The sequence below is a fragment of the Abramis brama genome, assembly GCF_963993115.1.
Source record: "Abramis brama genome assembly, chromosome: 1".
Classification (NCBI taxonomy): Eukaryota; Metazoa; Chordata; class Actinopteri; order Cypriniformes; family Leuciscidae; genus Abramis; species Abramis brama.
Window position 1 is genome coordinate 12,269,745 of NC_139963.1, and position 17,238 is coordinate 12,286,982.

Genomic DNA, 17,238 nt, shown 5'->3' on the forward strand with positions numbered 1-17,238 from the left:
AAACGCCTACTTCACTTTAAAGAATTCATGTACCATCAATGCTTTGGCAGTGAAATTTCATGCAATTTAATTGTCTACTTGGGCTACTGCTGCCACTGCTATTATTTGCAAACATTATAATCTTGCATGTATTGCTACGTATAGGGCACACTGCTGCTACAACTGCAGCAAACTACTCAGAATTGCGAATAGTCGATAACAGCGAATTCCAATTTCAAGTTTAAAGCGACTACATCTTCATAGCGATTACATTGTTTGCTTGCAGCTGCAAGAACAGAAATTGCATTTTTACTAGCTGCAAACATAATTAACTCTTTAATAATTAATTAAATTAACATAAATTATTTTTTTAAATGACAAACTAATTTAATAATTGAAATTTGCATTATTACTAAACAGAACTGAATCTGAACTGATTTATTATTAATAATATTATTTTAAGTATCTTTATATATTAACCCTCTGGGGTCTGGGGTGTTTTTGGGGTCCTTGAGATGTTCTGACATGCCCTGACATTTGTGCTTTTTTCAGTTGCTTATAAACATATTAATGGCAAAGGTGTAAATTCACTCTATATAGCACAAACAGGACTACCATAATATGTGAGCCACATGTATGTACATGTTTTCATTTTTGAGAGAATAATGTTTATGCATGGTTATCGAAAAAACAAAAAATTAAAGTTTCTGAAATAAGGCCACAAAACACATACTAAATATGTGGCAATAAGACTTTTAATGGATGTTGTCGCCTAGAGTTTTTCTTCAAAATGATGTGAAAATCATCCTGCCTAATCATTCACATAAAACGATACATTGATTTAAGTTTTGTGAAACACTTTTAGTTTGGAAAGCCAATATGCAGATGGGGCGTAAACGCTCCAACAGCATCATGCATATTTAGTAGTTCACACCTGATGAGACAATGTCCCTGCATACTTAATGAGCCATTCATTCAGGTGTGTCACCTATAGCTAACTTAAATATACAAGCTTCATAAAAATGATCATTCTAGAAGAAAATTTCAGATGGCATTTAGAGGCTTTTGCATCTGAACTCTTCATATACACACACACACACACACACACACACACACACACACACACACACACACACACACACACACACACACACACACACACACACATATATATACAGTGAGGAAAATAAGTATTTGAACACCCTGCTATTTTGCAAGTTCTCCCACTTGGAAATCATGGAGGGGTCTGAAATTGTCATCGTAGGTGCATGTCCACTGTGAGAGACATAATCTAAAAAAAAAAAATCCAGAAATCACAATATATGATTTTTTAACTATTTATTTGTATGATACAGCTGCAAATAAGTATTTGAACACCTGTCTATCAGCTAGAATTCTGACCCTCAAAGACCTGTTAGTCTGCCTTTAAAATGTCCACCTCCACTCCATTTATTATCCTAAATTAGATGCACCTGTTTGAGGTCATTAGCTGCATAAAGACACCTGTCCACCCCATACAATCAGTAAGAATCCAACTACTAACATGGCCAAGACCAAAGAGCTGTCCAAAGACACTAGAGACAAAATTGTACACCTCCACATGGCTGGAAAGGGCTACGGGGAAATTGCCAAGCAGCTTGGTGAAAAAAGGTCCACTGTTGGAGCAATCAATAGAAAAAGGAAGAAGCTAAACATGACTGTCAATCTCCCTCAGACTGGGGCTCCATGCAAGATCTCACCTCGTGGGGTCTCAATGATCCTAAGAAAGGTGAGAAATCAGCCCAGAACTACACGGGAGGAGCTGGTCAATGACCTGAAAAGAGCTGGGACCACCGTTTCCAAGGTTACTGTTGGTAATACACTAAGACGTCATGGTTTGAAATCATGCATTGTACGGAAGGTTCCCCTGCTTAAACCAGCACATGTCAAGGCCCGTCTTAAGTTTGCCAATGACCATTTGGATGATCCAGAGGAGTCATGGGAGAAAGTCATGTGGTCAGATGAGACCAAAATAGAACTTTTTGGTCATAATTCCACTAAACGTGTTTGGAGGAAGAAGAATGATGAGTACCATCCCAAGAACACCATCCCTACTGTGAAGCATGGGGGTGGTAGCATCATGCTTTGGGGGTGTTTTTCTGTACATGGGACAGGGCGACTGCACTGTATTAAGGAGAGGATGACCGGGGCCATGTATTGTGAGATTTTGGGGAACAACCTCCTTCCCTCAGTTAGAGTATTGAAGATGGGTCGAGGCTGGGTCTTCCAACATGACAATGACCCGAAGCACACAGCCAGGATAACCAAGGAGTGGCTCTGTAAGAAGCATATCAAGGTTCTGGCGTGGCCTAGCCAGTCTCCAGACCTAAACCCAATAGAGAATCTTTGGAGGGAGCTCAAACTCCGTGTTTCTCAGCAACAGCCCAGAAACCTGACTGATCTAGAGAAGATCTGTGTGGAGGAGTGGGCCAAAATCCCTCCTGCAGTGTGTGCAAACCTAGTGAAAAAGGCTACTGTACCAAATATTAACATTGATTTTCTCAGGTGTTCAAATACTTATTTGCAGCTGTATCATACAAATAAATAGTTAAAAAATCATACATTGTGATTTCTGGATTTGTTTTTTTTTAGATTATGTCTCTCACAGTGGACATGCACCTACGATGACAATTTCAGACCCCTCCATGATTTCTAAGTGGGAGAACTTGCAAAATAGCAGGGTATTCAAATACTTATTTTCCTCACTGTGTGTATATATATATATATACACTCACCTAAAGGATTATTAGGAACACCATACTAATACTGTGTTTGACCCCCTTTCGCCTTCAGAACTGCCTTAATTCTACGTGGCATTGATTCAACAAGGTGCTGAAAGCATTCTTTAGAAATGTTGGCCCATATTTATAGGATAGCATCTTGCAGTTGATGGAGATTTGTGGGATGCACATCCAGGGCATGAAGCTCCCGTTCCACCACATCCCAAAGATGCTCTGGGTTGAGATCTGGTGACTGTGGGGGCCATTTTAGTACAGTGAACTCATTGTCATGTTCAAGAAACCAATTTGAAATGATTCGAGCTTTGTGACATGGTGCATTATCCTGCTGGAAGTAGCCATCAGAGGATGGGTACATGGTGGTCATAAAGGGATGGACATGGTCAGAAACAATGCTCAGGTAGGCCGTGGCATTTAAATGATGCCCAATTGGCACTAAGGGGCCTAAAGTGTGCCAAGAAAACATCCCCCACACCATTACACCACCACCACCAGCCTGCACAGTGGTAACAAGGTATGATGGATCCATGTTCTCATTCTGTTTACGCCAAATTCTGACTCTACCATCTGAATGACTCAACAGAAATCGAGACTCATCAGACCAGGCAACATTTTTCCAGTCTTCAACTGTCCAATTTTGGTGAGCTCGTGCAAATTGTAGCCTCTTTATCCTATTTGCAGTGGAGATGAGTGGTACCCAGTGGGGTCTTCTGCTGTTGTAGCCCTCAAGGTTGTGCGTGTTGTGGCTTCACAAATGCTTTGCTGCATACCTCGGTTGTAACGAGTGGTTATTTCAGTCAAAGTTGCTCTTCTATCAGCTTGAATCAGTCGGGCCATTCTCCTCTGACCTCTAGCATCAACAAGGCATTTTCGCCCACAGGACTGCCGCATACTGGATGTTTTTCCCTTTTCACACCATTCTTTGTAAACCCTAGAAATGGTTGTGCGTGAAAATCCCAGTAACTGAGCAGATTGTGAAATACTCAGACCGGCCCGTCTGGCACCAACAACCATGCCACGCTCAAAATTGCTTAAATCACCTTTCTTTCCCATTCTGACATTCAATTTGGAGTTCAGGAGATTGTCTTGACCAGGACCACACCCCTAAATGCATTGAAGCAACTGCCATGTGATTGGTTGATTAGATAATTGCATTAATGAGAAATTGAACAGGTGTTCCTAATAATCCTTTAGGTGAGTGTGTGTGTATATATATATATATATATATATATATATATATATATATATATATATATATATATATATATATATATATATTAGGGGTGGAGCCGAACCCGAATACGGTATTCGGAAAGGCACAAATAATGTGTTTTTTTCCGAATACTTATTTCGAACAAATACTTTAAAAATATTTGTATTCGGGAACAAGAAAAACTTTATATCAAAAAGCTGCGTTTCCTCATGAGACATGGCGACCGGCGGTGCTGCTGATGTGGTGGCTGTAAATCCACTTGTTGATAAGAAAAGAAATATTTTGGATTAGGCTAATGTCACGTTGTCATAAGGGGCCGTTCACATAGCGCGTTTTCTGCGCGTGCAGATTTCAAATGTAGGCGTGTGTTTTTCCAGGCGCGTCTATGTCGACGGTTGCATAGCAACGACAGACGCCACAAGAGAGCTTGTGGAAAGGAGAAAGCGGTGCGAACTGCGCTCTCCATGATGACGAGGAAGTATCAGCAAAGAATTCATTCATTTCTAGCCCTTGCATTAGCTTTAGATATATTTATGGAGATGAGAAATTAAATAAAAAGCCGTCATTAATATCAGTCCGTCAGAAAAGCAGTTCTAGGCTTATTCTTGGCTGGATAACTCTTAGCAGGTTTAAAAAGCCCTTTTAAAATTAAATATGAATGCAGTTTTGGATTAAATAAAAGTACAGTCAAGTCAAATAAAACACGTTTTATCTCCTGTATAGTTTGGTAACACTACAATAAGATACCATTCATTAACATTACTTAATGCGTTATCTACAACAACACATTGAGTGAACAATATATTTTTACAACATCAATTAATGTTTGTGAATGTTATTTAATACAAACACACTGGTCATGTTTGTTCACTTCATTCATTGTGCATTAAATAATGTTAACATAAATAATGTTAACTTTCGATTTTAAAAATGTATTTTAAAAATTAACCCCAAGGAGAATAATTGCGACAGTATATAACTTATTTATTGTTAGGTCATTTTATCTAATGTAGATAATAAAATAATATTACAGTTTCTATCTTTGTAACCGTGATATAAACTTTAATATATCTAAATTTAATCTAAATTAAGCTTTGATACCGAAATTGGTACCGAGAACCGTGGATTTTCACTGGTATTGGTACCGAATACTGAAATTTTGGTACCGTGACAACACTAGTAGCTCTGTTAGCTCGGTAATTTAGACAATAGGCTAACATAGGTAATGGTTGTTATGTTATTTTCTTTTCAATGACATTCCTTGTTACATGTTCATTGCTGGATTTATGGAAAAACATCAACCAATATTGCATATCCATAATTATTATAATGGATATAATTAAAGAATACTTGCACTATAACGTAAATTAGAAGTGTAACGTCTTTCAAAACTAAAGTATACATTTTATCATACGTATTTCAAAGTAAAGGATTCATTAGTTAGTTGATGACTTTATTTTTGACAAAACATACAGTATATATTCCTCATCTCATTATAGCAATAGAGTTTTTCTAAAAGCTGTTCATTCAATACAGTAGTATTTGAAAATCGATAATATTTTGTAAAATTACATTTATATTTGCATTTATGTCAAAACCTAGACACTTTTAAACATCAAAAGGACATTTATTAATATGTATTTGTGTCAAAATGACATATAAACAGATTTTCCTATTCAATTTTGCATGGAAACGCTTCCAAAACGCTTGCGTGTCGCGTGAAAAATAGGCGTCGGTTCTATTTCTAGCATGCACGTGTTTTCCACGCCTGAGACGCGCGTCTCACACAGGCAGTGTGCAAACTCTAAACTGTTAACATGGGAGCCGAAATAAAAACGGACACGCCACGCAGCTGAGACGCTTACGCCACGCATCCAGTGTTTCACCGGCCTTATCCAGCGGATGTGGGCGTTTCACAGGCTTGTATGGATCGCCTCACATTTGCGTTTGTATAGCGCGGTCTCCGTAGGCGGAGTCACATTACAACTTAATTAGCTGAGATGAGAACGACTGACATCTCTCTCTTTACATACATATTATATAAACTGTGAATATTTGTTTTTTATAAAAATTACTTCATTTAAAAGAAGAGAATTCAAGCTTCATGCCTGTGTGTCTGTATGCCTGTTTGACTGAGTATTCGCTGAGTTACAGTTCATTTTCGGACGCGTTTCAGAATTGACTTCACTGACGGAGAGTAGGCAGAACTCGCATCATGTTTATTTTTCTTTATTTGGCGAAAAGCACAACACTTTGTTTTTATTATGAGCATACACAAAAAAAATACACACTAAACAGGATCGATTGATGTATAACACAAGCATATAAGATAAAAATTAATTTTTATTTTTATTTTTTATTTTTTGCACTCATGAGGAAAAAAACTAGCCTATCGCGCCCGCGATAGCTGACCTCAGGGGGTTAACTAATTTCATAATTAATGAACTTTAAACTATCCCTAATTGTTTGTATTTTGACCAATTTCATAATTAACTTTGTAACCGAACCTTGCCTAAACTACAGATATATCCCGTTTACCACCGCAAATCCGCCCCTAAATTGAATCGTCCATTGCATTATACAAAGCACCATGCAAACAAAGGCAAACCGACCTGACAAAGACATTACCGTATGAAAGTGCTATGCATGATGCTTTACAAACAATGCAGTCTGCATATTTATGCATGCTGCTACTGCACAGAAAATTTTTATTTGCTGTAAGCCCTGTTGAAGCAAAACTGTAAGCAAATGCCTATTTCGCTTTAACACTGCCTATGCCAGACGCAAGCGCCATGACAAAATCAATATAACCCGTTAATAGGTGAAGCCCCATGGGCCCGGTCCCAAATGGCACACTTCACATGCACTTTCGCTTTGTGAACTTACAATGGCTGCCGCATGCGTGTGTCCGTTGAGTCTATGAGACCGTAGGGTGTCCCATTTGTGATTTTAGGCTTCAGAAGGGTGCTCTCGAACGCTCCCTTAGCACTTTTGGCGAGCCCGTACTGAAGCGAGCTCCGCGGCAGATTTCTTCCCGACATTTAAAGCAGCATTACATCACGAAAGTGCGATGCAAGACACTTAACAGTTTCGAACACTTATCTGTATGACCAAATTTGACAGAGTAATTTGAGTCTCTTACGAACTGATAAGAAAAAAAGTCAAACCTCAGTATGTTGAGTTCACAGTTTGGATGCTTGAGTCCAGCACAGAGCAGCTCCACTCCTGAATCTTGCAGATCATTGTTACTCAGGTCCAGCTCTCTCAGGGGGGAGTTTGATGATTGTAAAGCTGAAGCCACAATTTCACAGTGCTGATCAGTGAGATTACAGTCTGCAAATCTGAAAACAGGGAGTACTCTGATTAAAAGGTGTGTTGGTGAGCTTGTGTCCCCAAAAGATTGCAAGACTAAGCCTTCATTATGTAGCTGACCTTATATATCAATACATCTTATATAAGATTATGCAGATAATAAAATAATATAAATAATAAAAATAATCCCTTGGGCAGACAATGTCCACGTTAAAGCTCTGGCTGAACCTGGCCAAGATGAAGGAGGTTGACAAAGTTCGCTTTCTCGACTCACCCATCTCCCAGGTCGGCCTCTTCGCCGACACTATTGGGAACTTTGCCCAGCAGTTCTCGGCATTACAGAAGCAGACGGAGGCCATCAAACACATCCTGCCCCAAAACAGGATACTGCTGCCAAACACCTATCCATCTGGGGCTGCCCCCCACCTGCTCATCACCGAGGGCTTCCCCTGCGACCTCCATATCTGCTCTGTATTATACAATGTCAAGCTCCCCACACAATGGTGACGGTGCCGTCTCAGCACCCACCAAGTCTTCCGAGTGGCAACCCAGAGATGAAGAAAGCTGCTCTTCAGAAGACGATGAATCTTTTTTATTTTATTTTAATTTTTTTGTACATTTTTTATACCTTATTTTTTGTTCCAATACTGGTTTCACAGTCAGCGGTACCCAAATCAGCGGTACCGATCACACCGTTGTGATTAGAATGGTCAGTGCATCACGTGATCAACTGCTAAATTAAAAATTTGAATTTCAAATGTGCTTTTGCGTAAGAGAGACGAACATGAGACGGACATGCTCAGCGTTTGTCATATATTTATATTAACTATTCAGTGTTTTCAACCACATAATGTTTATTTTGGGTTTCAGACATTTAAATTCACATAAGTAATAAAAAAACAATACATTTAGAGTTACACACTGATGTGTATGGAAGCAGCAATAGTAATTTCCATTATAATTAGACAACATGTTTTATTCATATCAGATACACATTGTGTAAGTAACTTTAAAGTTTATTCTATTCTTCTCCCAGAGCTCATCATACCGCCAAGAGCAGAAGGAGAGTGTTGCCTCTAGAGCCCCTCCCTAGGGAGCCTGGCAACAGAGGAAACACTCTCACTCTAACCAGAAAGGCGACCTGAGGGACGTTCTTCAGGCGAAGAGGGCTTCGGGAAAGAGGTCCTAACTGGAGTGGTAGGACCTCTGAGGGCTCTGAGTGGTAGGACCCCTGGATGCAGCTCTGGCCCCTCTGAGGCTGCAGGGCATCCATATACTGAATTATATCGACGACTGGCTCAAATTGGCCCAGTCTCGAGAAATGGCAGTTCGGCATCGAGATGTCATCCTTGGCCATATTCAGAGCTTGGGGTTGAGACTCAACACGAAGAAAAGCGTGTTGGTGCCCGCCCAGAGAACTACGTTTCTGGGCGTGGTATGGGACTAGATGCGGGCACAAATGTCTCCCGCGCATATAGAGTACATCCTGGCCATGGTGTCCAGGATCAAGCTAGGCCACGCCATCACCGTAAAGCAATATCAAAGACTGCTGGGCCTCATGGCAGTGGCCTCCAACATAATACCTTTGGGCCTTCTACACAAGACCCCTTCAGTGGTGGCTGAAAGGCAAAGGGTTTTCCCCGAGGGGAAATCTGTTCTTTATCAATATGGAAGAAACCTCTCATCATGTTGCCGGAAAACCGTTTCGACAGATGCCTCCCTCACGGGCTGGGGCGCGGTCATAGACGGCTGCTTTGCCAGGGGTCTGTGGCAGGACCATCATCGCTCTTGGCATATAAATTGCCTAGAGATGTTGGCTATGTTCAGGAGCTTCCTCCCAGACATCAAAGGCTACCATGTCCTGATACGGTCAGACAATACTCAGATTGCGCCCTCTATCCAAACTGGCGCATCAAATCTCCTCTGGTCCAAAGGGAAACTGTTGTCCATCAGAGCAATGTATGTCCTGGGGGTTCAGAATTAGGGAGCAGACATCCTGTTGAGGCAGGGGCTGAGCCCCGGGGAATGGAGACTTCACCCAGAGATGGTAAAGTTGATATGGGAGAAATTTGGACCAAATGGAACTGTCCACTGTGGTTTTTCCTCTCACATCCAGCCCCACTGGGGTTGGATGCCATGGTACAGGTGTGGCCGAGGCTGCACTTGTACGCATTTCTTGTACTGTACTGGAGAGTTCTGGGGGTCCATCGAGAGGGGGTCAGTCTACTTCTAGTAGCCCCGTTTTGGCCGGCCGAGTATGGTTCTCAGACATAATAGCACTCCTGATAGGTCCGCCATGGCAGATTCCTCTGAGGAGGGATCTATTGTCTCAGGCGGAAGGCACGATATTCCACCCTCACCCAGAGCTGTGGGTCTGACCCCTGCAGGGTGTTCAGTACCTAGATGCTGGCCTCTCAGCCCGTATGGTCAAAACCTATGGCCTAAAGTGGAATGTGTTTTCCACTTGGTGTAGAGAACATGAGTTAGACCCAGCTAACTGCCCAGTTGCTTCAGTTCTGAAGTTCCTTCAAGATCGCTTCTCTGCTGGTCTCACCCTTTCCACACTTAAGGTGTATGTGGCTGCCATCGCGGCTTTCCATGCACCACTAAGTGATGGGCCTCTGGGGAGGCACCAGCTGGTCATTCGTTTTCTCCATGGTACATGGAGGATGAGAACGATGACCAGGATCAGAGTTCCTACCTGGGACCTGGCGGTGGTTCTTGAAGGATTATCCCTGGCCCCCTTCGAACCACTTCAGTCGGCATCACATAAGGTCCTGATGCTTAAGGTGGCTTTTCTCCTAGCCATTACTTCGCTTAAGAGGGTGGGAGATCTCCAAGCCCTGGCAGTATCGCCAGCTTGCTTGGAGTTTGCCCCAGGAGGAGGCCATCCTGCATCCGAGACCTGGCTATGTGCCCAAGGTGCCTTCCAGTTTGGCACGGTCTACGGTCCTGCAGGCATTTCATCCTCCACCATGTGTCAGCAGAAGAAGAAAGGCTTAATGTGCTCTGTCCAGTCAGAGCACTGAGTATTTACCTTGAGAGGTCCTCTTCTTGGAGGAGGTCGGACCAACTGTTAGTGTGTTTTGGGTCACCAAAAAGGTGCATCCAAACAAACGATTAGCAATTGGATTGTACAGGCTATTGCCTCAGCCTACCAGGTGCATAATCTGCCTTCACCTTTGGCCGTGAGGGCTCATTCCACTAGAGGCCCTCTACTCGGGAGTACCCCTCCAGGAGATCTGTGAGGCAGCCGTTTGGGCTACCCCAAACACTTTTATCAGGTTTTATAGTCTGCATCTCCCTAACATGCCGGGTGCATGAGTGCTCTCCTCCTAGCTTGTGCCTGATACAATGTCACACAAGGGCAGGCATTTTGGTGCGTGGCATAGTGGGCATTCGTTTCCCAAAGAGTTGTTTCTGACGAAGCAGTGCGAGTTCCCTCGAAAGGGAACGTCTCGGGGTACGTCTGTAACCCTTGTTCCCTGAGAAGAGAACAAGACACTGCATCGCCTTGCCATGCCCCTTCATGCCTGGGAGCGGCTTGCTTCAACATCATGAGGCTAACGCGTGTGTGTGCCGGTGTCCCTTTATACTGCCGGGTATGCCGTCACATGTTACGTCATGACGCAACACCAATCAGGACTGGAATAGTTTCATTCATGCTTCAGAGGCGCACACTCAGGGAGCGTCCCCAAAGAGTCAAACGACGCAGTGTCTCGTTCCCTTCTCAGGGAACAAGGGTTACAGACGTAACCGAAGACGTTTTCTTAGTCTGTTGATTTGTTCGGACAGTTGCACCACCTGACATTTGGAGGGTTTAAGATAACACATTAAATAATATGTATAACTTAAATGTACTAAAAAATAATTCAAACTAAATAGTTTTATAGAATAAAGCAATATGTCATGAATTTATCAAATCATCTTAAAAGAAAATAATGCACTTGGCCACAAAAATATGCACATCATGTCATTGACCCAAATAAAAGTACTGAATGTTCATATTTTCACACTTACAGAGCTTTTCTGCAGTTCCTCACAGCAGGTAGCAGTCTTCTTCTACCCTCTTTTGATTTGATGTTGTATTTTTTAGAATCAAACTCATCCATCGCTTTCTCTGACATCAGGATCATGTTTGCCAAAGTTGAACATTGTGCCAGAGAAAGATTTTTTCTTGTCGTAGACTTTAAAAAACTCTGCATTTCTTCAGCAACAGAATGATCCTTCATCTCAATCAAGCAGTGTGACAGATTCATCCATCTTTCAGGGCTGACATTGTTTTTTTGACCTCGTTTAAGGTTTTGGATTATTTTCTTGATGCTCTCTGGGTTGTTCTCTGTGTGAATCAGCACATCCTGTAAGAGCCTCTGGTTGGACTCCAGTGAGATGCCATGAAGGAATCGAAGGAAAATATCCAGGTGTCCATTTTTACTTTCCAAGGCGTTATTCATTGCTCCCTTCAGAAACACATCCAGAGGAACATTCCCACACTGATTTCTGAACTTTCCTGTGAGGAACTCTTTCATAACTTCACTGTTCTTGTGTAAATAGCAGAAAAACACATACAGAGCTGCAAAAAACTCCTGAAAGCTCAGATGTACAAAGCTGTAAACCTTTCTGTGATAAATCACAGATTCCTCTCTAAAGATCTCAGTGCAAATCCCAGAATACACTGAGGCGTCAGTGACGTCTATGCCGCTCTCAATCAGGTCCTCCTCATAGAACATCACATTGCCCTTCATCAACTGATTGAAAGCCAGTTCAGCAAGTTTCACAATGACTTCTCTGTTGGACTGCAAGAGTTTCTCTGGATTTCTCTCTTCATATTTCTGGTTCCTCATATGAGTTTGAATGAGGAGGAAGTGGATGTACATTTCAGTCAGAGTTTGAGGGATTTCTGCATCCCTGAGATCTTGTTTCAGGATGTTTTGAAGCACAGTGGCTGAGATCCAGCAGAAGACGGGTATGTGGCACATGATGTGGAGGCTTCTTGCTCTTCTGATGTGTGAGATGATTCTGCTGGATTGATGCTCATCACTGATTCTCTTCCTGAAATATTCCTCCTTCTGGGGGTCATTGAATCCCTGAATTTCTGTCACACGGTTGATGTAGTTTGAGGGGATCTGATTGGCTGCCGCTGGTCTCGTGGTGATCCAGATGAGAGCAGAGGGAAGCAGATCTCCTTTCATGAGGTTTGACATCAACACACCCACTGATGAAGACTCAGTCACATCAGAAACTTTCTCACTGTCTGAAAACATCAGTGTAATTCTGCTTTCATCAAGACCATCAAAGATGAACACAACTTTACATTCATCATACATCTCTGAGTCCAGATCTCGAAGTTCAGGATGAAAGTCCAGCAGAAGTCTGTGAAGACTGTACTGATGATCTTTAATCAAGTTCAACTCTCTAAATGGAAGCACAAACATGAAATCTACATCCTGATTGGCTTTTCCCTCGGCCCAGTCCAGAATGAACTTCTGCACAGAGACGGTTTTTCCAATTCCAGCGATGCCTTTAGTAAGAACAGTCTTGATTTTGTCTTTGTTCTCATATCCAGGTTCAGGTGAAGGATCAAAGATGTCATTGCAGTGGATTGGAGTGTCTTGGAGTGTTTTGTAACTTTTCTCCATCTGTAGCACCTCATGTTCTTCATTCACTCCTTCACTCTCTCCCTCTATGATGTACAGCTGTGTGTAAATCCTGTTCAGGAGGGTCTGATTCTCCTGTAGTTTGATTCCCTCAAAAACCCTCTCATATCTGTTCTTCATGATGGTTTTGTGTCGGTCTTTGACTCTCTGAAGATCATCATGCACTGGTTGGTGAGAATCGAGCTGCAGGGCTGCTTCTGTGTCATGATGACTGATGTGTTTCTGACAGGAGGAGGATGAGCTGGTCTGACAGGACACATCTCTGATCTGGTCAGATCTCCAATCACTGAAAAAACAAACAGAGAGACAAACAGAAAAGACATTTATCAAAATAGAGAAATTATTTAAATATTAAATAAATGAAAGATGTTATTTAAAATCATACCACAGCCAAAATGATAAATAAGTGTTTAATAAACCTCTTTTACATATAATAAATCAATTGTGGCCAGTTGATTTCCAGACAAATTTCCTCAAGGTTCAGTTCCCCTCCAATATTGCACAACTTGTTTGTCTCCTCGCTTACAGAACAAAAACATATGGCAATATACTACAAAATACAATGCGATATATTACAAAATTATATATTATATTTTTGCAATGCTATATATTGATACATATAAAATATTTAGAAATGAAAACAAAAATAGCATTACTACTAATTGTAATATTCATAACGTTTCATCCTTTATTATGTACATATATTGCACATATATTGTTCCCATATAAATGTGAATGTATTGCACTCACATACTCACAGAATGAGTTACAATCAGTGGTTACAATAGATTTCTAGTTCCCAGCATGCTTTGCTTCTGACTTTTAAAGGAGAGTAAATGTTCAAATGAGGTGTTCTTTCAAGAGTTTTGAACAAGATTAATATGGGGGAGATCTGTGTTAGTGTTTAATGTTGTATTATTGTGGAATTTCAAAGGTTTTCTGGTATGTGTGAGTTTTTGGGGTTACTACTGTGCTGAAGAGTACAGCCTGTTGTTCGGATGACGATTGCCCAAACACCATTAAGACTATATTTACTTCAGCACAGTGATAGTCTCCTTGCTAAATACTTCAGTACATGCAGGCATGCTTGTCATCAGCTCGTTAGAGGAGTCCATAGTTAAGAAACACTGCTGTAGGATTATGATGCACAGCAGGCATTTATTTGGGGGCAGATAAAGATCTGTTATTTAAAGGAGTACTCTCAATACAGAAAACCTATGTGGCAAAAATCCAGTGTGTCGCTTCTGTGCAGGGTCGGATTGGCAATCGGGAGAGTCGGGAGTTTTCCCGGTGAGCCGGTAGTGTTTCGAGGCCGCGAGGGCGGTCTGATAATAGTTATATATTGCAAGTTCTTTGCAACACCATCCGGCGGCCTGGTGTGCAGCTGCTGCCCGCTGGTCAAACTGTGCAGCCTCTCTGCTCAACCCGTATGGCGGTGTTTCTAATACAGCGGCTAGATTTTTTGGTCCCACTCCGCCCCTGCTTCTGTGTAAATGGACATCCAAAATGATAGAGAGATGCATAATAAATTTGTGTTTCACAGATGTACTTTACTTTTTAATCCAGCCTGAATCTGTCATGTCTGTGTTTTTCTCACACAACCTTCCAAAAAATTCCAGGGAAAATTACCTACTGTTTTTCAGCAAACTGAATGGTCCTCTGAGAAATCTAATACCATCAAATGCGGATGTCAATGATTGCTGATATTGTATTATACTAACGCTTCTCATTCGCATGTTTTCATTTCATTTCAACATGGATGGAATTTGATGAAAAAATAAAATTATAAAATTAATAAACAGAGCCAAATTGTGGAAACTGCGAAGACTGCCATTTTAATATCAGTGTCAGGTACTTGTCTAGATGTCTCTGCTCACTTATGTGTGTTTATTATAGAGACACTTATATAAACTTGCATGACGTTTATTACATTTTTAAATGATAAAGATTTAAATTATTAAGATTTAATTATAAATTAAGTTAAGTAAAATAAATGAAGTTAAAAGAAAATTTAAGAAAAGAAATATTTTGTGCTCATTCATTTCTACCTTCGGGTTCAAGTAAACCTTTTGAACTTCCTGCGAATGACGCACTCTCCGGAAGAATGGAAAGAGCGCTTCAAACTCACGGACACACCGAGGACCATCGTACACACAGACGCATTCTTGCTCAGCAACAAAGATCCATGCAAGTATTATTTATATCGATATTTAGATGCATTTAAGATTGTTTGCCCCTGCTTTAAGGTGATTTGATTATTCACTGGCTCTCAAAGGTTAACTGTTTGTGTGATCTGCTCTCTCTTTCTTTTCTGTTTGTGTAATTGTGTAAAGTAATTAAAATCACTGTGACAACTAAGATGTCAACAACCAACATATATTCCTCTTTAAATAGCAGCTATCTTTTGTTGCCAGCATGAGCACCATACTTGTAATTCATAATTATCCTGTATACCATATTCTTCAAATTATCTGAGTTAAAGGAGGCTATAGTCAACAAACCTTGTTCATAGTGAAGGGCTGGGCAAAGATGCTACTCCTGTGGCCTGTTGCACAAAGCCAGTTTCAGTTTCACCCAGGTAAGTTCAAGATTAGTTTAAGCAAACTCTGTTTTTTCGGGCTCAAAAAGATGGATTGTTTTTTAGCTGTGTTCATCACCATAGTAACTTACGCCGGTTTCACACATACTCTGTTTGCAGTGTGTATGCGGTTTGTGTTGCAGTGTGTAGGTGGTGCAGGAGAAGCATGCACTCATGTGCTTTCACATATGCCACGTAAGAAGTGTGCAACTGATCTGCTGTATACCACAAACATTTTTTTTTTTTTTTTTTTAATCCAAAAGTTTGTAATGAGTTAGCTCAAAGGGGAATTATTAATAATAACAACTCATAACTTGTTATGATTAATTATGAATATTTGGGTGAGTTAATTTGATTAACTTGATGTAGCTAAATTAATATTACAATCAATTAATCAGTTCGTCCAACAAACTCTTTTGATTATTCCTATATTCTAAGAAAAGCGTATCTTTCATGGCCACAGAAAAATAATAATTTCTTAGCATGTACGGCGCTTAGAGCATGTAACAAGATCAAGATCTTAAAATAATCTTTGTTGCAAGCAGAGAATCAGAACCAAATACGTATTGTGCACAAGTTTTATTAACTAAATCACAAACATAACTAATCTAAACACACATAGTTTTTGCATAGGACAAAATGGAACCAGAATCAGAAAATGGAACTGAGGAAAATATCCATTCAACTATGAAAAGAACCATCAGCTTATCATTTCCAGAGCACCTCATTAAATGTATACTTGCATGGCCTTTGCAGTGAAAACAATTCTTGAAGATCTTGGAAAAGGATGTTGATGGTTCTGTGAGTGTCAAATGTTGAAGATGCAATCGTTTTCTTCTATATTGGATTAAGAAGATATGATGAACTTGCATGGTTAGTTCGACTCTGTTCTGGTTGAAGGTTTTCTCTCTCTCCATGAGTACATGGCTGAGCACATGCAGATTGTGACCTGCCGGCCCTGGGCCGGAGAGGCCACGTCGGCAACCAAGGAGTGAGGAAGTTGGAAGAGTTGAGGGTTGCCCATTCAGTGATGGTAAAGTTGCAATTTCCTTCTGAGTTGGATTGAAGAAAATACAGTCTGACTCCGTTGGGAGAGTGAAGGCATAGCATGCGTTGGTCACAGCCTGCCGGGGTCGGGTCCCCACAGACATCAACCTGAAGAAGCAGCAGCAGTGAAGGCCAGAAGAAAAGAGAGAGGGAGGGCTTGTGTAGAGACCATTTAAAGCCTGAGAAAGATCCCACCTTTCAAGGCTGGCTCAACCAATAGGAAAGGGGGTATTTCCAAGCGGGAGATTCCTCTGTTGGGAGGATTTATGACTCTATCTCAAGTGTGGTTAGACATAGGCCTTACCATTGGTGTCCATTAATACTCAGATAGATATAACAAACACACGATGCATTCTAAGAGAAGGTCATGTACACTAAAGTGTGAGTCATTAAATGATGATTAATTAGATAGGAGACACGATACCGGTGGGGCTACATTGACCATTGGTTGTATCATAAAATACATACTGTAGTATCAAAGACATACTAGTACACAAGACAGTAAATCATTCACACAGTGTCCTGGGGTGCATGTTCATTTATAGAGCAGTTCGTCCATAAATTGATGCAGAAAATGTCTGTTTTAAGGGCTGTGCCTGTGGGTCTTTCCTATGGCCTCTGTTTTTTCCATGTGACCAAATTTCTAACAGCAATAAAACCAACTTATCTGATCAT

The 17,238-nt window shown here is 41.0% G+C and overlaps 1 protein-coding gene across 2 annotated transcripts in view; it reads right to left on the bottom strand.

The window, feature by feature from the left end:
* LOC311086013 (uncharacterized protein) overlaps positions 1-17,238 on the bottom strand; it is a 55,631-nt gene that overhangs the window by 17,755 nt on the left and 20,638 nt on the right. For both annotated transcript variants that reach the window (XM_084118641.1, XM_084118640.1), the window contains exons 4-5: positions 11,302-13,224; positions 7,137-7,310 (exon numbers count right to left, since the gene is read on the bottom strand). In XM_084118641.1, coding sequence (XP_083974767.1) covers positions 7,137-7,310; positions 11,302-13,224 — 2,097 coding nt within the window. The remainder of the gene's footprint in view (positions 1-7,136; positions 7,311-11,301; positions 13,225-17,238) is intronic.